The following is a 22,795-nucleotide window of genomic DNA, read 5'->3' as shown; positions in this document are numbered from 1 at the left end:
AATCTCTATAATTATTTATTTTATTTATTTAGGGAAAAACAAACAGTTACATTGTTATGAAGTAATACAAGTAGATTATTATATTATTATTATTATCAATTTCTGGTCCGAGAAATCGATAAAAAATCGATTTTTTGATTAATCGATTCAGATTGCCATCCCTACTTTGATCATTGATCTATCCCGACAGTGCCGCGCGAACTTGTGTCTTTGAAACACTTATCGTAACATCCCGCGCTAAAAAACGAATATTTAAGTTAATATTTCGCAAAAATAACACTAATTTATTGTTTTAATTTAGTTTTTAGTGAAATTAAATAGTAATAGTGACTGTTTTGTGTAATAAAGATATTTAATTTTACCTACTGCGATAAGGACGCCATAGTGTTGATGGTATATTAATATAAGGTAGTAAGTGTTTGTTGTTTCGCGGTGTCTCAAATACCGTATACGTTCTTTATATCCGGCGGGAGATTTTGTTGTTAGTTTCACGTTATTTAATATGCAGATTAGAATTTTGTTATCAAAAACACGTTAAAATTTCAACAATGTGCATTGCTTTTCCATTATTTTCTCGAAGTGATTAGTGATTAAGTAACAATAAGTGATAATAACTCGTAAGTAGGTAGGTAGTACACTCGCCGCAAGTGTCAGTGTCGACACAGGAGCGAGACGCGCCGGCGCCGAGCTCGCGAGCCTTGCGATGTCGCCGCTGTTGCCCCAGCGTACACGTAAGTAATAATTTAAGGTATTTAAAAGTCATTGCGGGACGTAAATATGAATATTTGTACAAAATAATACTGTTTTGAAGACAATATTTTATTATTTAGTAGGTAAGTACCTACTAGCTGACAAGCACAACTTCGCTTGCGTAACATTAGGAGAGAATGGGTCGTAATTTTTGCCGTTTTTGAAACATTTTTCGTTGCTACTCCGTTCCTGATGGTCGTAGCGTAATGTTATATATATAGCCTTTTTCAATAAATAGGCTATCCAGCAGTAAAATATTTTTTCAATTCGCACCAGTAGTTCCTGAGATTAGCGCGTTCAACTAAATAAAATCTACAAGTTAATAATATATCTTCTTACGTAACATTTTTTTTCGATTTACCAATAGGTAGGTACCTATGTTATTTCTACAGCAGCTATTTATACTACGGTAACTCGTATAACTAAACTTTAAACCATAGTGTTTAAAGTGAAAAGCTTGATAACTTCTGAAATGAAAAGTACGTTTAGTACGCGTAGTAAAAAATCTAAATCAAAATCAAATCATTTAGTCATTTAGGTCAAATATTGACACTTATGATAGTCATTACAATTACTGAATCTACCACTAGCTCGGAAAGGGGGTAGAGCCTTATGAGAACAGCTAGCGAGAAACTCACACACATTCTTTTCAATCGCCAAAAGTTTTACAATGTGGTTGATACAATAATTGATCATGCGAGGAGCTGCCAACAATCAGCGATACACACTAAACGTCAATTATTATTAAAAGATTCGGAACTTCGTATTTTTTAATATAGGTAGGTACCTATCTTCGTGGAATTTTGTTGTCAAGTGAAACAACACGTTTTAAGTAATATGGCAAAAAAAACGACTTGTGATGACTTCTAGGCGACTCGGTGCTTCGGAGGGCACGTAATAAGTCTGTCCCGGTTGTTGTCAATTAAGACAACAATCGATAAGTCACGTCATAGGCCGTCGGGCTTGAACAACTTTGACACTAGGTTGACCACTAACCGTGTAAATACCATAAAATTACCACTAACCATAAAATTATCGTGTCACAATTCCCGAAACGGCTTGACCGATTCTTATGAAATTTTGTCAGCATATTGAGTAGGTCTGAGAATCGGCCTACATCTATTTTTCATACCCCTTAGTGTTACCTAAGGGTAGCTCAACCTATTTTAAAATTTATATGGCAAAATAACGTTTCTGTCGTGCCAATCCAAAAGACTTTAATTCATTTCAGTCCTGGTGATCAACTGTTTTATCATTTTAACTCTTATTTAAGACTAGCTGACCCGTGCAACTTCGCTTGCGTCACATAAGAGAATGGCTCAAAATTTCCCCCGTTTTTGTAACATTTTTTACTGGTACTCTGCTCCTATTGGTCGTAGCGTGCCTGTAGCCTTCCTCGGTAAATGGGCTATCTAACACTGAAAGATTTTTTCAAATCGGTCCAGTAGTACCTGAGATTAGCGCGTTCAAACAAACAAACTCTTCAGCTTTATAATATTAGTATAGATTAGTACAGATAAAGCAAATAAAAGAATACAGTATTAGGTTCAGAATAAGGTAAAAAAAGAAACATTTTTGGCAATTTTAATTTTAGACTGCCTCCGTCGCGCAATGGTTTAGGTAGCCACGCCGATACCATCGCGTCGGGAGGTCGTGGGTTCGATTCCCACACGGAACAATTATTTGTGTGATCCACAAATAATTGTTTCGGGTCTGGCTGTGCTTTGTGTCCGTTGTTTGTATGTTTGTAAAAGTCCCCGCGACACAAGAGCAATTCTTAGAGCGGGAGTTGTCTTTAAAAAAATATATATCTCAAAACGGATTGTTGAAAGTTACAGTGTTTTGGTTTTGGGGCAGGCGTTGCTACTGCAGTTAGTAATACTATAGTATACTTCTTCTTGTTATCGTATGGTTAGTGGTCAACCTAGTGTCAAAGTTGTTCAAGCCGCCCGAAGGCCTTGACGTGGCTTAACGACTGTTATCTGAATTGACAACAACCGGGACCGACTTTTTACGTGCCCTCCGAAGCATAGAGACGCTCAGTACAAATACCACTATGCGGTCACCCATCTATGGATTGATTTACTGTACTACTTACTATACTATACTACTTAAGAATATTCTAACACAGACCGGCCATTTTCAGACCGTCTAGACTGAAATATATTTCAAATTTAATTCAGGTGGGCGTGGTCTCCAATCCCGCCCAGAAGTCCCGCCCATCCGCCCAAAATAACCCAACTATATTCCAGTATGAGACCGACTTTACCCACGAACGCGCGTACCGCAAAATCACGGAGCAAATTTTCAGAAAATAAATTTGCAAATTAACAAAAAATAATTTGCAAATTTTACAAAAAATACCGTGTAGTGTTGTTTTTTGGATTTTTTGTAAATTTGTTTGCCAAAGTGATTTTTGTTTGTTTTTGTTTTGTTTGTTGTTTGTTTGTAAACAACTCGGTACCCAAGGTCGGGTCATTGAACTGTTAGTAAACATAGACTTTGACGTGAAGTGAGTGACATGTCTTTGCGAATTTTTGGATAGTGACTGGGATGTTTTAAAAAGTGTGTTATTATAAAAATAAATTAATATTAAATATGTCTTAGTGCGGTTATTCATAGAAAAATAAAATTAATAATTTTGTTTTTGAATCAGTTTAAATATTTAAATGATGAAAACAATAAATAAGACGTTGAATATTTAATAATATCGGAAAAATAAAATCTGCTAGAATCGAAATGTTTATGATTCGATAAAAATATATTTACAGTTTTTAATTAAACATAATTGAAACTATAATATTTGCACGATATGGTAGTCAATAATATCGCGAAAATGAAAAGTTTGACATGGAAAACAAAATAAATATAAAATCTGTTTCTTTTTGTTAAAAAATCATAATATCGTTATTTACATGCAAATTGAAACTATATTTTTCAAGAATCTAAAGGTTTATTTAAATCTGTCGTGCGGTCTTTTTCCTAAACGAATAATTGGATTTTTACGAAATTGAAATGTTATTATTTCGAAAAATACTTTTACCGAACTAAAATTTAATTATTTTTACTATGCAAATAGTTATTTTATTAATATTAACCATTAAGAGTACGTTTTCACTATATTATACGAGCTTTACAAACAATTGTTGAACAACAAAATAAAATTTTGTAAAACGAAACATTACCTTAATTATATCATTAGTAAAGTTAGGTACGCTTTTTAAGGATACAATAAAATTACTCACCTGATTTTAGTCAAATTATCAATGAATATAAAATGACTGTCCTGACTGATTGATTGATTGACTCATAATCATCGCAGCCTAAACTATAGAATAACACTATAGTTACTAATATATTACTAATAATAACTAGAGTATTAAAAGTTATGACTAAACTATAGATGTTAGAAAAGAGAAATTTGGATAACGTGTGATGTAGGCACCTTTTTCTTCTTCGTGTCAATGGTTATTAAAGTTTTAGTAAAATAAAAGAATGGAATAGGCTTTTCTTAGAAGGTTCTAAGAAAGGATGTTTAGTAATTCACTCCTACTGGAGGTAAAATAGGGGATAAATATTTGTAAATAAGTTGGTCGCTTTTTGGAGCTAGTGTAAAAAAAATAGTTCATTGTTGGAATTCAGTTTGAAATATATAAACTAACTTTTACGTAAGCGGAGCCGCGATGGTCCTTAACCCTCTACTGCATGAATTATGAAGGAAACGATAAAAAAAATATTTTATGGTTATTGAGCCTTTATTTACTGACAAGATTTACTATAGAAAGGAAATTAAAAAAAAAACGGTTACAGGAACGAAAAAAAAAATTAAGACCATATATGGGTTCGTATGCATTCAAACAAATTATAATCACAAGTACTAATGACATATATGGGTTTCTATGAAATAAGGAAATAATTTGAGCTTATAGTATCTCGCACAATAGTTTCAGTATTTATCATGAAAATCTGATAAACAGTTCAGTTTGTCGTTGTAGCATAGAAAACCATACATTTTTTACATTTTGTGTAAGTTTTTTGACCGCAACATTGACATTTTTGTCGGTTTTTCATCCATTCCGGCATATGGTCTATTTTGTCCGTTCTTACAGAGTTCAACGGCAGTTCTTGGTGTCTGACAGGAACTTTCCTTATTTTACTTGGACGATTGGGTGTTCCTGGATTAGATGAAGCAGGACTTCCATGGCCAGTAAAACTTATAGGCGTTATAGGCGTTCCGTCTCTGCTTTGATTACAGGGACGTCCTCTTTTTCGAATACTTACTGCTTTACCTGATTTGCGTAAGTGTTCTGAAACTGCTTGCTTAAAATCAAATAAATTAAATTCAAGGATTTACGTGCTTATAAGAGCCATAAAAGCGAGCAGGATCCATTCTGCAACCAAGGAAAAGCCATGCTATGCACACCACAGAAAAAACTGATAATGCATACGAAACCATATATGGTCCACAGAAAAAAGTCAAAGTTTGGTAAGAATGCATGCGAAACCATATATGGTTTCCAAGAAAAAGTCCTTCAGTATGATAGAAATATGCAAAAAAGCTATAAAAAACTAAAACATTATTGAAATAGAATAGTAATAGCACCATATTTTATTTTTTTATCAAGTAAAACTTACCTGTATCATGTAGATAAACTTTTTTGAAAAATGAATTTGAAGACACTGTGTTGAACTTCGCACACGCGCTGATACAAGTGAGATTATAACGGAATTGAGGTTTGACCACCGACAATAAAATATTATTTTCGTATTACCAACATAATAATCTTAAGGTAGACGATGCATTTAGTTATTGTATTAGCATTATTACGAAGAAAAAAAATACTAAAGTTGCCGAACCATATGTGGGTTTGTATGCGGTAGAGGGTTAAGTGGAATTTAAAATTAATTAGAATATAATTACACATAATAAGTATGACTGTTAAAATAAAAAATAATTATGATCGAAATCATAACAAAGCGAATGAATAACTACCACTTTTTTAAATTCGGTAAACAGTGTCCGTTTTGAAATTGTTTTCAGCTTCAAATAAAAAGCTAAGAAACAAGAATCACGTCTTTCCCCCACAGTTATAGGCAGAGACCAAATAAATCTATTTGCTACAATCCCTACAAACAAATTTTGCCTCATTCACATACATACATGTTGTCATACAGGACCGCCGGTTATGATAACTTAATTTTATTTAAGCCTATTACTGTCCCACTGCTGGGCACAAATCTCTCATTCCACGACCTTTAAATGCGTTTAAGGACTTAGCATTTCTTCAAGAACTGTTTTACTTAACTCTCAGTATATAAATCAATTCTATCTATCGTATGGTAAGTGGTCAACCTAGTGTCAAAGTTGTTCAAGCAAGAAAGGGTTTGGACATGGCTTAACGACTGTTATCTTAATTGACAACAACCGGGACCGATTTTTACATGCCCTCCGAAGCAGAGACACTCAGTTCAAATACCACTATGCAGTCACCCATCTATGGAACGACCGCGCCAACGGTTGCTTAACCCACAGATCGCTCTCACGGAGACGCTCAGTTCAAATACCACTATGCAGTCACCCATCTATGGAACGACCGCGCCAATGGTTGCTTAACCCACAGATCGTTTACCGACCGGTGCCTCAATTTGTGACATAGTTATAACTAGTGATAAATTACATACATACATACATACGCATATTATACATGAAGGTGTTAGGCAGAGGTGTATAAAATAGACTTACATTTGGAAATTGACATAGTCTGTCCTATGTAATAAAGATTTAGCCTATTGTCATTATGCTATTCAGTTTACATCCGTCTATTAACAAATAAATAAATAAAATATAAATATTAATATTGTTGGACAACTCACACACGGTCATTAGATTCCAAACTAAGCAGAGCTTGTACTATGGTAACCAAATAACTGATATACATACTTATATACTTCTAAATACATACTTATATAGATACATTAACATCCAGGCTCAGAACAAATACTCGTGCTCATCACACAAAGATGTGTCCCGGGTGGGATTCGAACCCACCACACGCGGCACTACGGTTGTTGCGGCGAGGTGACCGCTTAAACCACTGCGCCAAACGTGCAGTTAAATATTCAAATATTCTTATGAACATTTTTTTTTTACTGACTCGGGAATCAAATCTGGGATTTCGTGATTAGAAGTCGTAGTTGTACACTACCGTTTGAACGCAGCAATTATTTTAGGCGATAATAAATACTGATTATGCTGTTTTGTTGACCTGAGAATTGATTAAACAGTTCTTTAGGAAATGCAGTCCCCAAGCCACGAAGGCCTAACCTTTCTCTCATTACAAAATATCTTTGCCCAGCAGTGGGACAGTATTATTAAACATATAAATTCATCATACAGATAATAACAGCAATTTTATCTAAATGAAAAAATAAACCACCAAATTGGATTCGAAAAACCAAGAGGCCCTGTCTAGGGCCTCAAAAACAACACAAAAAGCCCTAGTTCACCCTTTTAACCAACGACCAAAAAACTACCTACTCGAAACACCAAAAGACTTGAAAAGAAAAGTCCCACTTTTGGAGTTACCCGCTTCTTCGAAACGACCGAAGTTGTTCGAAGAAAAGGATGGAGATATGACTGTGAGTGAGTGCGAGAGAGACAGGAAGACGTGTCATTGTTGTTGTTCGTGCAAAGAGGAGAAGGAGGTGAAAGTGATTATTGCTCCGACAATGATGTCTTCTATTTTTGGACCTGTTCCGGCTTTGCCTTATGTGCTAAAAGGAAAAATTGAAAAGGTAAGTTTAGCTTTAAAATATATTTTCAACTAATAATAAAAAAAAATTGAATTTGATCAAAGTTTGGGAATTTCGTTGCATTTGTTGTATTTTAGTGGAAAAATCTAAATCGTAAACGTGTTTTAGCTTTCCGTACTAAAAGGGCATAAACGGTAAACTACTACTAAGACTTCGCTGTCTGTCTGTCAGCAGGCTGTATCTCATAAACCTTGATAGTTAGACAGTTGAAATGTTCACCGATGATGAATATCCGTTTGTTGCTATAACAACAAATACTTAAAATTGAATAAAAATAATATATAAGTGGGGTTACACAATTGCGTCACATAAGAGAGAATGGCTCATAATTTTCCTTGGTTTTGCAACATTTTTGTTGCTACTCTACTCCTGATGGTCATAGCGTCAGTTATTTAAATAGGCTATTTTTTAATTCGCACCAGTAGTTCCTGAGATTAGCGCGTTCAAACAAACTCTTCAGCTTTATAATATTAGTATAGTTTCTATACTTTACATTTTCACGGGTAAAGCCGCGGTTGAAAACTAGCTAAAGGGGTTTTTAACTTAAGTGTCGAACGCTGTAAGTTTCAGGACTGACAGATTTATAGCGCCCCCTTGCGGCGATATAAGAAACATGGCGATAGGGGTTCCCTTGTATGAATACAAGCTTTATCACGCGAATTCGTCTATAAAGAACGACTTATAGAAAGAAATAGTAAGACTAAAACTATTCTATAATAATCTAAGGTTTAAATTACAAGGTAATTTGCGACTACGTACGTTTTTAATTAGAAAAAATAAAAAAAATGTACGAAGGAACTAGATTTATTGAGTTTTCAACTGATTAAGGGGTTACTAGCGGGCGCCCGCGGCTTCGTCCGTCTGGACAGTACCAGGATGATGTAAAATAATAGTCTATATCTCTCCTTGACAAATGAATTATCCAACAATAAAACAAAACATTTTTTCATTTTGAACCATTAGTTTCAGAGATTAGTGCGTTCAAACGAATAAACAGCCGCTGTGTTTTTTATAAATGTACAAGCAAAGACGCGTGGCTCTCGTTGCGTGAACATTTTGATTATACAGCGGTGAACAGTAGTAAGACAACGTACAGACATACAGACTTTCGCATTTATAATATTAGTATAGTTATTGCATGTAAGATAACTATTCTGACCCAAGAGCGGTTGTTAAAAGCCGGATATCCGTGTTCACATAAATCCATCACTCTTTAGTTTTCCTTTGCATTATCTATACCTGCGGCTTCCCTCGCGTGGGTACTTGGTTAAACAGTTAAAAAATATAGTTGAATAGAACAACTCCCGCACTAATAATTGCTCTTGTGTCGCGGGGACTTTTACAAACATACAAACAACGGACACAAAGTACAACCAGACCCTAAACAATTATTTGTGGATTGCACAAATAATTGTTCCGTGTGGACACGAACCCACGACCTCCCAATGCACTGCAGACGCTACGTCTTTACGTGAAAATCAAATAATAATACGATTTATAACCCCGCAAAATAACATCGAGTTCGGTTCAGCTGTTTCAACATAAAGACGGACAGACAAACAAACTCACTATCGGATTCACAATACGTATTAGTACAATTTACAAATCGAGAAAAACCCAAGAAAACCCAGGTTGTGGTACTAGTATCATCATATGCAGAACCCAACAATAAGAAAATGTAAATGTCAATCGTATTTCAACTCGCATCCGTTTATATGCGCTATAAATTGTTGCGGGACCCTAATTTTATTCATGAACTTTTTACAAACGTACCCACCCCTTATAAGGGGTTGCACGGTGGTGTTATAGCCAAGTGATAAAGGAAGATTTTGAAATAATCTAAATATAATATTATAATGTAACGGGTCTTAAAAATTAAAGGTTAGAATACCTTATATGTTAAGACCCGTTACATTATAATATTATGTGTATAAGTCGCGACAGTTTAAAATCGTTAATCTAAATATAATTTTTAAAATATAAAAATAATTTTAACAAATAACTTAAGTTTCGCGTGTATTTGCGTTATTTGGGTGAAAAGAATACTTGATTTTCTAAAGAAAATTGTTTGTATGTGAATTTGGGTTTTTAAATAACTCCATGCTGAGTACTGAAGTTAAATGAAATAAAACGGTAAAAAGACTAATATTATATGAAAATTAATTCTGGCTGTTACCTACTTATTTACGTCATTGACAATTTTAGTATTAGACAAAACTCAGTTTTACCTTTTTGGTAGGCGCTAAAACGAAAATTAGTCGCTTAAAACAATATTTTTAAAAAGGTTAGTTTTTTATACACTCTTGAACCCTGTTTCAGTGTTTTCAGTGTATATATTTTTATTAAATAAATTATTTTACCCTTCTTTCCGAATTTACAATGATGTCCATTGAATATTTCATCAAAATACTTTCAGCATTTTTAACTTTAAAGAGCAACAAACATTATTCAATACTCACAAACTATCTTATTTATAATATTACTATGCTCTCAAATTTTTGTATTCATTATATTAGTAGGATTAGTACATATTTTCCTATAAACTTGGCTCTCTTTTCACAATGTTCAAAACATTACATTCACGGTATACGCTTCAGGGGGTAGACAGAATCGAATACAACGCACCATTGGTTTCTGAATAAAACTCCACTCTTAAATACACATACATACATACATATGTACATATATACATACATACATACATATATATACAATTTTAAATATATTTGACTGTTCGATTGCCTTTGTGGTAGTGTATACGACTACTGATCGCGACGTCTCGGGTTTGGTTCCCGCGTCGGGTATTTATTAGCCATAGCCATTTTTCTATAATAGCTAGGATTTTGTTGATGTCCAAAACTACCTCTGCTGCGCAGTAGTTAAGGTCACCACGTCGCTACCATTGCAACCGTAGGTCGTGGGTTCGATTCCCGCACGGAACGAATATTTGTACGATACCTGATAAAAAAATAAATAGGAAATAGATCCTTAGAATATACCTTTTGGCTCGACCTGGGATTCGAACCCCAGGCCTCATGGTGCTGATCATAGTCTTATAATACTACCACTTGAACCACAAAGCCACACTAGTCACTTTAAAAAGTACTATATAAATTTATTCTTGACTTTTATAACACAATAAATCTTGTAATATTCTGAGCACGTAATTTTCACCAGTTATAAAGGGTGCGTGGATCATACACCGCGGGTATACAGGGTGTTGCTTTTATCTGATTTAATATTTAATATTGTATTTGTGTGTTTGTATTGAAACTGTAGGTTATCTAAATATAACTCAAAGGTGACTGACTGACATAGTGATCTATCAACGCATAGCCCAAACCACTGGACGGATCGAGCTGAAATTTGGCATGCAGGTAGGTGTTATGACGTAGGCATCTGCTAAGAAAGTATTTTGATCATTTTACCCTAAGGGGATGAAAGTTTGTATGAAAATTCTGTCCTAAGTCACAAACCACGTGGACGAAGTTATAGCAAAAGCTGGTGGATTAATAATATCGTAGTTTTGTAACAAATACTTACAATTTATTTCACAACCCCCTGTATTTCTTCAAGTAGCTTGATTCTCCTTTTTATAGCTTCCACGTGACATCTTGTACGAACTTATAAAGCTCTTTATATGAATAGGATAAGCAGGACACTTTGAAACTCATAGTCTCACCGGTGGTTAAACCATCAGTAGGAGCAAACCTTGGCGTAGTCATTACATAGATGGGTGACCGCATAGTGGTATTTGAACTGGGCGTCTCTGTGCTTTGGAGGGCACGTAAAAAGTCGGTTCTAGTGGTTGGCTATTAAGATAACAGTCGTCAAGCCACGTCAAAGGATGTGGCTTAATTGAACAACTTTGACACTAGGTTGACCATTAACCATAAGATAAGAAAATCGGTCGGTAAACGATCAGTGTGTTAACTTGTACATTACATAGATGTAGGTGCAGTGTTTGAGCTGAGCGTCTCCGTGATACAAGTCACGCTTGTTGTTTAACATAACAACAGTTCACCACAAACACTTAGATGTAGCCAGTTGCGCTCACCGGTCGGTAAACAATCTGTGGGTTAAGCAACCCTTAGCGCGGTCTTTTCAAAGATGGGTGACCACTTTGTGGTTTGACCATTCGAACTGTGTAAAAAGTCGGTCTCGGTTGTTGTCATTTAAGATAACAGTCGTTAAGCCACGTCAAAGGATCCGCTTTGAACAACTTTGACACTAGGTTGACCACTAACCATACGATAAATAAAACAAGTTTTTAAGTAAATAAATAAATATATTATCACAATATTTCAGTCTGTATCTTATATATTCACGCTTATCCTCTTGAGAAGGGTGGCAGGGGGTTCGTTGTCAAATGGAAGATGCCACTGTTCCTGTAAATTGAAAAAACAATGATTAATACTTTCCGAAGTAATAAAAATATTTTTTTGTATAACTAGTCCCACTGCTGGGTAAAGATTGGTGAAGGAAAACATTGTAGTGAAACCTTGCATGCCTAAAATATGTTTATAATACATTTCTTAATTATTTATTTATTTATTTATTTATTTATTCGGGAAAACTAACAATTACACACTAATATACAATAAATAAAGAGCATGCATAAAACAGTATGTGTGAGTGTGTAACTCACTACATTTTCCACAACTTATATACAAAATGATACAATTAAAAATGCCTTCATGAAATGTATTGAAAAATTTACGTGGAATCAACGGGATAAAATTGTGCTTTACGCGGACGAAGCCTGGCCAGTCCATTTGTTTAAAAAGAAAAACGCTTGTTATAACGGTGAAGGAAAACATCGTGAATAATGACATGTGTGAAAGTTGCTAAACCAATCCTTATTATTGATGAAAATGATTGGACACAAAGTACAACTAGACCCGAAACTATTATTACATTAAGTTTGTGGATCGCACAAATAATTGTCCCGTGTGGGAATCGAACCCACGACCTCCCGACGCAATGGTAGCGGCGTGGCGACCTAAACTACTGCGCCACGGAGACAGTAAAAAATGATCTATTCTTACCCGTTCTTGGGCTGGATGCCTCCCATCCTAAGAGTGCCGGAAGCGTTACAGTTGCCGTTCAGAGCTTGTTGAAGATTCGCACAGCGTCTGCCGGTGAACCCACCCGTACGAAGAGATTCTCCCAGGTAGTAATAAGACCTGAAACGAAAATATATTAGTTAGTAGCTATGATAACTCACTGTGATTAGGGTTATGTGCCTAAAAGGTGAAAACAGAACCCTATTACTAAGCCTCCGCTGTCTGTCCGTTTGTCTGTCTGTCACCAGGCTGTGTCTCATAAAACGTATTAGATAGGAAGCTAAAATTATGTATTTCCGTTGCCGCTATGGCCACAGTAACTAAAAATTTAAAAAAATATAACTAACTAGCTTTTACCCGCGACTTCGTCCGCCACCTGAATTTTCCCATAGAAATGCGTCATTTTCCCGGGGGGAAAAGTAGCCTATATCCTATCTCGGGTATCAAAATATCTCCATACCACATTTCATGCAAATTGGTTCCTTAGTTTGGGCGTAATTGAGTAACAGACAGACAGACAGAAAGACAGACAGACAGACAGACAGAGTTACTTTCGCATTTATAATATTAGTATGGATAGTATGGATAATGGGTGTAAAAGTGTATATACGGGTTCGTGCGTGAGTTCGGCTCGCACTTGGCCGGTTTTTAATTTTATCGTACTGCCTATAATCTCACCCTGATAAGGTCGCTTAACCTACTGATTGTTTAGTGACCGGTAAGCGCAACCAGCTGACAACCAGCCCCACCGAAGGGTATCGTGTTATAACCCAGGTAACTGTGTTGTGGAGGTCAGATAGGCAGTCACTCCATGTAAAATACTGGTATTCAGCTGCATCCGGTGAGACTGGAAGCCGACTATATAGTTGAAAGAAGGGCTGATGAGAAAGTCTTTACCTATAATGATCGCAGAGAGCGGTGGCACATCCAGGCATGTTGCGACCACCGTTGGGATAGAAGTCAGCCTGCGCGAGAGGCTGGGTCATACCTAGAAAATATACAAATTACCTTTATTACACACATTGGTTGTAAAGGCCGGATATTGATATTAGATCGGGGAAAACGAACTTGTAATAAAATCTTTTCTCTACACAAAAAAGCTCGATATTTGGGTACCTCACGAGCTCATTGAAAGAAACCTAATGAACCGTGTACTCATTTGTGATTCTTGAAGCCAAAGAGATTTTATTACAAGTTCATACATACTATAATGCGAAAAGACTTTATCCCCGACCTATCAATCTTTGATTAGTATTTAAAAGTATATATTACCGATATTGCCAACGTTGGTGTGAATGACCTCAGTGTATAGACCGTCGTTGGGTCTGAAGTTCCAGCCTGCTTCCCAACGGTCAGCGGGGTCGCATCCTGGGTGAGGCAAAACAACAAATGAATATAGAAGTAGGTTTAATTCAAGCTTACAATATGGCTTTTGTTGTTTTTAGTTAACTTCTAACAAAAAAAATATCATGAAAATTGCTACACACGTATTCGGTTCGGCATTAATCAGCCTAGTTTAAGGAAAAATGTCAGTCCACATTGCCGATTCGGTTTTGTTAGTCTTTAAAATATTTATTTGGTCCGTACAAGAATCGAACCTGCATTCTACTGCTATTACTTACTTTAATTGATACACGACCATGACAAATGAGCAAATTTATATTTGCCTGTAGGAATTGAACCCAGTACACTTTAGTCGTACATAAATAGACTAGTATTATTTAGTACCGGTTGCAAGTTTCATTCACGCTTAGGTTAATCGTTTCTACTATAGAATTTGAAGTATTATTTACCTGTGACGTATCCGACATTGCCATTGACAGTTCTAGCAATGATACCAGCTCCGTGTCCTGAAAAATAACAAATAAGTCTTATAGAAAACTAGCTTCTACCTGCGACTTCTTCCGCGTGGTTTGTGACTTGGAACATAATTTTCATACTAACTTCCATCCCCTATTTTAACCCCCTAGGAGGTAGAATTGATCAAAATCCTTTCTTAGCGGATGCCTACGTCATAATATCTAACTGCACGACAAATTTCAGGCCGATCCGTCCAGTGGTTTGTGCTGTGCGTGGATAGATCACTATGTCAGTCAGTCACCTTTGAGTTATATAATAATATATATTTAAATTCGTAAAGTTGTGATTGCCGAGTGGTATAAGTTGCGCCTTCCAGGCAAAGTGGCCGAGGATTCGAACCCGGTGCAACACACCAATGACTTTTCAAAGGTATGCGTGTAGTAGAAATATTTATCACTTGCTCCAACGATAAAGGAATCCATGATGCAATAAGTATTTAACTACGATAGCTGATAACAAGAACGACCTATAAACCACTTCTACAAATAAATTATTTTGAACCTTAAACTCATAGAAATAGAGAACATACCTCCCACACTGTACCCCACCACATGGAAGTTATTGGGGGTAGTCCCAGATATCCTTATCAGCCAATTCAAGAAGCGTCCGGCCGCTTGTCCAGCCTGGATGGCTCGGGGACCCCAGCTGGAGCCCGCGCTCCAGTCCAGAGCGATGACGTTGACGTCTGCAGCCGCGAGGAAAGCTGGATGAAATAAAAAATAAAATTTAGCAATTTTTTGAGGTGGTTTTGAATGTGTAGGCAATTGTAAACTACATAGTATAAAGCAAAGTCGCTTCCCACATCTATCCCTATGTCTGTATGTATGTTAAGATCTAAAATTATGCAACAGATAGCGTCCATGGCGCAGTGGTTAAGCTTACTTCGGCGATACTATTGCGTCGAGGGTTCGGTTCGACCTTGACATAATTACCCTAAAATTGTAGTAAAATTGATTACAACACTAACAAAAATGTTCTTAAGCAAACTAAAAAGTCAAAAATCCTCCTTATTTTAACTCCTTTCACCCTTTTTTTCGCAATATAAAGCATTAAGCAAACCTCTCTGATATATCAAGTGCTTAAATACTAAGATTCATTGTTTTATCTCTATAAATAAATCACGAACTTTCATACAATTTTCAACCTCTTCCACCACTTTTCTCCTACTAGCTTTCAAATAAAAATCTGCAAAATTGGTCCACCCACTAAAAAGTTATGTGGTAACAAACAGAAAAAAAAAATACAATCTAATTGAAAACCTCTTTTGTAAAGTCGGTTATAAAGGTAGATAATCAACTTACCTGGTACTAACACGGTGTTAAACCCTGAAGTGATGGAGCCAGCGAAGCCATGCATCAGAATGATGGTACGACGGTTAGCCCTGAAGTTAGAGTTGGTGACTGTGCCAGCGTTGTTCAGGACTAGGGGCTGGCTGATTGAAGGATTGGCCCTGGAAAGAGTTCGTGTGTTTGTTGAATATCACCGAGGTCCCATAGCCAGTTGCGCTCACCGGTCGGTAAACGATCTATGGGTTAAGCATCCTCGGCGCGGTCATTCCATAGATGGGTGACCGCATAGTGGTATTTGAGATGGGCGTCTCCGTGCTTCGGAGGGTACGTTAAAAGTCGGTCCCGGCTGTTGTCTTCTAAGATAACAGTCGTTAAGCCACGTCAAAGGCCTTTCGGGCTTGAACAACTTTGACACTAGGTTGACCACTAACCATACGATGAACGAACGAACGAACCGAGGTCCCAATCTATAGAGACTAACTAGCTGACTCGAGCAATCTCGCTTGCGTCACATAAGAGAGAATGAGCCAAAATTTTCCCCGTTTTTGTAACATTTTTTATTGGTACTCAGCTCGTATTGGTCGTAGCGTGATGAAATACAGCCTATAGCCTTCCTTGATAAATGGGCTTTCTAACACTGAAAGAATTTATCAAATCGGACCAGTAGTTCCTGAAATTAAAAGTTTGAAGTTCAAACAAATAAACAAACTCATCAGCTTTATAATCTATACTTATAATAAATCAGTAGAGAGTTCAAGGTCAGGTTTTTTCCTGTCTGTATGTAACGCTATCACGTAAAAACTACCGGATAGAATGCACTGACATTTGTTATATGCATAGAATAAGTAGTGGAGCAAGTATTGGGATACTTTTTATCGCATAAAATTTCATAGATTTTTAGAAAATTGAATAAAATACGTAGAAATCCTTTGAACCTGCGTTTCCCTAAAGAGACCATAAATGGCATTGCAATTCATTTCACAACATTCGCATATGGTTAACGCGGTGCCTGCCGTATCGATACCTGTTGTTAGCACCAACCAATAGATGGCGTTATGGTCAGCAACACAGCATGTTTTTCCTAATTAATTTATTTTGATTGCTTTATAGTAAAAAAAAATACCTTTAAAACAGGCTATACATTTATAAGGTTTTCAAACATAAATGTTGTATGATATATTACACAAAAATGTCGGTTTACGTGGGTCCGGTGCGCTCGGGATATCCTAGATGGCAAACCGAGTAATTTCGTTTGTTGTCGTTGTTCGCCGCAACTAACAGATGGCGTTGCAGTTCGTAACACATAACCAAAAATTGGTTGCATTAAGGAAATAAATTGCATAGATATGAAACAGACTATGTGGTAAGTTTTAAAAAATAAACAACGGATGATATATAAAAAATAATTACGGGTTACGCGGTTTCGGACGTATCATCGCAAGTATACATTATTACACGTGTGAAGAGCTCCGGCGCAGATAGGTCTGTCTGTAGCTATAATAATATTCTGAATCCAGACGGGTAAGCAATGGTCAGTCTTTAATAGGGTATTATATTTTACACTGTAAACTGGTACGGATACTGACGAGAGAGGAAAAGAAGGTAACCACAGGATATCAGGCCTGCCTGAGCCTGTGTCACATTGTGTGTCCCTTTCGTAAATAACCATTAGATGACAAAGAGTTGTTAGCATTTTTATGTGTAGGTGTATCGAGTGCTTCGCAATTTGCGTGCTCAAACGAATAAGCAACAGTACGAAATTCACGCGAGCGGAGCCGCACGGGTCAGCTAGTATAATATATATTGTTAAAACCATTTGGCGATTAAAAAGAGTGGCCAGGAATTTCTTGCCAGCTCTTCTCATTGGCCCTACCTTCCGAACTGGCGGTAAATTCACTCTCTGTATCATTGACAATCATAAGTGTCAGCATTTGACCTAAATGAATAAAATGATTTGATATTGATTTAATATTAGTATAGATTATGATGAATTTCATCAATGAGTACAGGTGGACTTAGTTTCGGGTTTATCAATTAAGAAGATAAAATTAAATAATTAAATTTATCAATGAACGTGAAACAATTTCAACCCAAATAATGTAACGATTTAAAAGTTTTATCCAAATATTACGATAAGGTATGATAAATAATGCATTCATCAAAAAATGATGTAATCTGTTATGATAGAACATCAGCAAATCAAGCACAAACAAATGCAAAAGGCTGTCACTCCGTTTTCAAAACTAATCTGCTTCTTTTTTTTCCTCATCGTATGGTTAGTGGCCAACCAAGTGTCAAAGTTGTTCAAGCCCGAAGGCCTTTGACGTGACTTAACGACTGTTATCTTAATTGATAACAACCAGGACCGACTTTTTACGTGCCCTCCGAAGCACGGAGACGACCAATTCAAATACCATTTTGCGGTCACCCATCTATAGTACGACTTTTTCTTTTATATAAATACTAGCTGACCCGCGCAGCTCCGCTCACGCTTTCTTGGTTTTATTTTTTAATACCGCGTATTTTCAAATTTATTCACCTTTTACACCTTCTCTGGACTTCCACAAATAATTCAAGACCAAAATTTATTACCCAAATCGGTCCAGCCGCTCACGAGTTTTAGCGAGCCTAACGAACAGCAATTGTTTTTTTATAAACTAATATATACAATTCTCGCGTCACAGTTTTCGTTGCCATAGTCCTCCGAAACGGCTTGACCGATTTTTACCAAATTTGAAATGCGTATTCAGTAGGTCTGAGAATCGGCCAACATCTATTTTTCATACCCCTAAGGTTCAGCGCAGACGACAGACTATCCGTGACGCACATTTTAGTCTGTGAAAATAGGACCAATGTAATTATAAGCAGTAACGCGCCGGACTTTTAGCGCGTTGTGTGCATTACTGACTAAAAAATGTGCGTCACGGATAGTCTGTCGTCTGCGCTGCACCTAAGTGACACTTTCGGGTCAGCTAGTACATATATACATAGATATACATTAAAGACTGTAAAATTAGCACAGTCATTATAGTCCCTTACCTGGTAAACAAATGGTATCTGTTAGAATTATCAGGGTTATATCTGGCGAGCCTCTCGTAGTCACTCAGCTTCATCCAGTTGTCCACCAGCTGGAGGTCTCCATCATCAGTCTCCATGTAGTCGTAGCGGAGACCCTCACCCCATGATGAGAGGACTGGGTCGGATGGGAGGGCTGGAGAGAAAAAATATTGTTAGACTATTCGTACAACCCAACCCGCACTTGGCCAGCGTGGTGGACTCGCGGGGACTTTTACAAACATACAAACAACGGACTCAAAGTACAACCAGACCCGAAACAATTTTGTGGATCGCACAAATAATTGTTCCGTGTGGGTGTCGAACCCACAACCTCCCGATGCAATGGTAGCGGCGTGGCAACCACTAAACCACTGCGCCACGGAGGCATTGACTATCAGCCAGCATTTGACCTAAACGAAATGATTTGATTTTGAATAATTGACGTATTAGGTCGAGGAAAAAGTCTTTTCGCATTATAGTATGTATGAACTTGTAATAAAATCTCTTTGGCTTCAAGAATCACAAATGAGTACACGGTTCATTAGGTATCTTTCTGTGAGCTCGTGAGGTGCCCAAATATCGAGCTTTTTTGTGTAGAGAAAAGATTTTATTACAAGTTCATGCATACTATAATGCGAAAAGACTTTCTCCGACCTAATATTTTAAATTATTTCCTTACCTGTGGCCAACACGACCTGGATCACCAAGAAAATAGCACAGACTGCGTACATCTTGTAAATGTGACGTATTTTGACAACATCTCCCCTTTATAAACATAGATACACTGATAAAATATTGATTAATCATATTTTTGATAGTAGTAAGTAGTCATTAGCCAAGCGTAAACCGTACAACATATTTTTGAAAAATTTGAAAACGAATTTATTTTTCCCAAAATGAACATTAAAATGAGGAGCTCGTGGCTTAGTTTACAACAGCCGCGCAGATCGATCTCTGAGGTTAAGCTACGCTTGTCGAGGTTGTTCTATAGATGGGTGATCATACTGAGTCCGTCTTTCTGAAAGTACGTTAAATTGTCGGACCCGGGTGTAATTTTCAAAGATCTTATAATAATCGTTAACAGCAGCCAGAAGCTTGAAAGTCTGACAACGTGTTAAACCCCAGTCGTTCCATGTAAAATTCTGGTATTCAGCTACATTCGGTGAGACCGGAAGCCGACCAACATAGTTGGAAGAAAGGCTAGACCAATTTCCTCAAAAACAATCAATTTTGATTTAGGTCAAATGTTGAGATTTATGATAGTCGTTACAATACGGTGGTTGGCTAAAAGTAAGATTAACGTTTTTAAACTCTCGCGACTAGTACACATAATATTATAATACAACGGGTCTTATACGCGATTGAAAATTTAAAGGTTAGGATAAAAGTAAAATTGCTTAAACCACTTGGCTATTACTTCATTTAAATTGTGGGTTATCCGCCCCACCGGACTATGAGAGTGATGTAATAGAGAGTGTACCTGTGTATTGTACACACACTTGGACACTATAAACAAACTCTTATGTAATTAACAAGTTTAAATTTAATTGAATCTGTAGTCCTATGTATTTTGTAACTAACTTTATCCCAATATTTTATATTTTAGATTCCGAATTTTAAAACGTGGTAACGTGCCCGGTATATGGCAATAGGCTCGCCTACTTTTACATGGGACTAACATTGTTAATAGCGAGACATGGGTGTATTTTGAACACCAATAATACGGTCTATGTACATATTTACCGTTTAAGACAGAATGACATTTCCATTTATAATATTAAGTATGGATTGCTTTTTGTGGTGGGTAAACGATCAGTGTGTTAACTTGTACATTACATAGATGTATGTGCAGTGTTTGAGCTGAGTGTCTCCGTGATACAAGTCACGCTTGTTGTTTATAACAGTTCACGTCAAAGGCCAATTTTGACCCTATTTTGACCTAAATCAGACTAAAATTGTACATTGGACTTACAGATGTCAGACATGATAACATAATTTATCAAAAAAAGTCGGCAAATAATCTTTTTTAAACCAGTTTTTATTGATATCATGAATCTAGAAAAGTAAATTGTCATTCGGATTAAAGGATTATATTATAATGATGATAAGTTTATTTTTGTAAGTACATGAATGAAAAAGCAGTCATAATCACACTCTACATTCAGACTACGACTGCTCGGCGTGAAGATATCCCGGGGTAAAAAGTATCCTTTTTTTAAACCCATTACTGTCCCACTGCAGGGCAAGGTACGAGGGAGGGGTTAGGCCTTGAGTCAACCACGCTGGCCAAGTGCGTTAGGACTTTGCATGCCCTGAATAAATATATTAAACAAATTTTAAGCACGCAAGTTTGCATCACGATGTTTTCCTTCACTCAACAAGTGATAATTATTTCTAATACACACATAACTTAGAAAAGTCATTGGTGTGTTGCCTCGGGTTCGAACCTGCAACCACTTGCGTGTGAGGTGCTTACATAAACCACTCAGCTATCATTGCTTTATATAGTATCTTATGTGTTAATAAAGGTTACCTATCTATAACTTAAAACTGCACGTATAGCGCAGTGGTTAAAGTAGTCACCTCGCCGCAATAACCGTAGCGCCGCATGTGGTTCGTAGTCCACCCGAGACAAATATTTGTGAGATAAGCACGAGTATCTGTTCTGAGCCTGGTGGTTAATGTATCTATATAAGTATGTATTTACAAGTATATAAGTATGTTTATCAGATATTTAACTAGTGTGGGTCTACTCGCCTTATGTTCACACGAAATATAAAAAGTTTGTTGATTTCACAACGTGTGCAAATAATACCAAATATTTTTTTCTTGTACTAATTTATTCCAATAAAAATATGAACAACTATATCGATCAAGATTTAAAATCTTATCAAATACTAGCTTCCGGCCTACACTGCGTCCGCGTGAAAAGGTTTCCCGTAGAAAAAAGTGTCCTATGTGAGAATCTCAGTTAATTTGTTGAAAATCTAAGAACATACAATACAAACTTTGAGCCCCTATTTTATCCTCTTAGGGATATAACTTATCAAAATCCTTTTTTAGGGGATGCCTGAATAATAATAGCTTTATGCATGCTAAATTCAGCCCGATGCGTCCAGTGGTTTGGGCTGTTTCCAACATAGTTTGGAAGAAAGGCTAATACTACATAATACATTATTTTACTTAGGTCGCTATTTATATTTTGAGCCTTGACGAATCTGATTGTTTTAGACCCCATTTGGCGTTTTCATCGTAAAGTTTGATCTTTTTGAGTACTACATTCCTAAGAAAGTTTTGAAATCTGCGCTGAAAATATTTTCAATATCGTCGATCGAAAATTGTAAGTGTGCGGGAAAATGGCATTAGCATGTTAACATTTTCGTGCAAATATTTTTTACGACTTTCGACGTGACTTATAGAAACAGTCGTGTCTATATCGACTTATTTATTATTTTGGTGATAAAGTCTAATCCTTTGAAAATTTAAAACGCCAGTAAATAGAGTTCTATCATGATTATTTTTCCATCACCAATGAAATTCCTGAAGGTCACCCAAGGTCACCAGTTGTCTCCGGAAAAATTGATGCTGTGCGAAAATTAATTATGCATTTTAGTTTTCTGGTACAAGAAAAGAATGACACAATCCTAAACATTATTTCTACTCTTAGATATAAAATATTAGGTAACAACATTTCCGATTAGAAGATTTTTTCTAAATGAACCAATTTTTTTTTACAATAATTCGAGAAGGTCCTCCCGCCGATTAGTGCAAACAAATGCTTGAAAAGTCTATCGTTTGGCTTCAAAATACGTGTATCAAGTGGTGATAAAACGGGGATCTAGGATATAATGCGCATTAACCCAAAAATAAACACCAGTCGACTTTATGGAAGCTTTAAGATGAACCAAATCCAGAAAAAAATATTCGCGCTTGAAGCACTTCGGAACAAATGGTCCCTTG

The 22,795-nt window shown here is 36.4% G+C and overlaps 2 protein-coding genes across 2 annotated transcripts in view; one reads left to right on the top strand and one right to left on the bottom strand.

Moving 5' to 3' along the window:
- The first annotated feature begins 225 nt into the window (after nucleotides 1–225).
- Nucleotides 226–22,795, top strand: part of LOC142985403 (cytotoxic granule associated RNA binding protein TIA1) — a 196,529-nt gene continuing 173,959 nt past the window's right edge. Inside the window, exon 1 of the mRNA XM_076133541.1 lies at nucleotides 226–731. The gene's annotated coding sequence lies outside the window, so the exon portion shown is untranslated. The remainder of the gene's footprint in view (nucleotides 732–22,795) is intronic.
- On the bottom strand, nucleotides 11,831–19,594 carry LOC142985622 (pancreatic lipase-related protein 2-like). Its single transcript, XM_076133907.1, has 9 exons — nucleotides 19,515–19,594; nucleotides 18,818–18,989; nucleotides 15,791–15,939; nucleotides 15,019–15,192; nucleotides 14,423–14,479; nucleotides 13,902–13,997; nucleotides 13,527–13,617; nucleotides 12,612–12,749; nucleotides 11,831–11,951 (listed from the first exon to the last, which is right to left on the bottom strand). Exons 1-9 carry the CDS (start codon nucleotides 19,564–19,566, stop codon nucleotides 11,894–11,896), a joined length of 987 nt encoding a protein of 328 aa, XP_075990022.1. The 5' UTR covers nucleotides 19,567–19,594; the 3' UTR covers nucleotides 11,831–11,893.

This window comes from Anticarsia gemmatalis, chromosome 30, assembly GCF_050436995.1.
Source record: "Anticarsia gemmatalis isolate Benzon Research Colony breed Stoneville strain chromosome 30, ilAntGemm2 primary, whole genome shotgun sequence".
Lineage (NCBI taxonomy): Eukaryota > Metazoa > Arthropoda > Insecta > Lepidoptera > Erebidae > Anticarsia > Anticarsia gemmatalis.
Note: the sequence above shows the minus strand (reverse complement) of the source record. Positions and strands in the feature narration are given on the sequence as shown.

Coding starts and splice junctions, on each gene's coding strand:
- LOC142985622 (XM_076133907.1), bottom strand. CDS start 19,566: ATGTACGCAGTCTGTGCTATTTTCTTGGTGATCCAGGTCGTGTTGGCC. Junction 18,990..19,514: donor CCAGGTCGTGTTGGCCACAG/GTAAGGAAATAA, acceptor TTTTCTCTCCAG/CCCTCCCATCCGACCCAGTC. Junction 12,750..13,526: donor GCTCTCTGCGATCATTATAG/GTAAAGACTTTC, acceptor TTTTCGTTTCAG/GTCTTATTACTACCTGGGAG.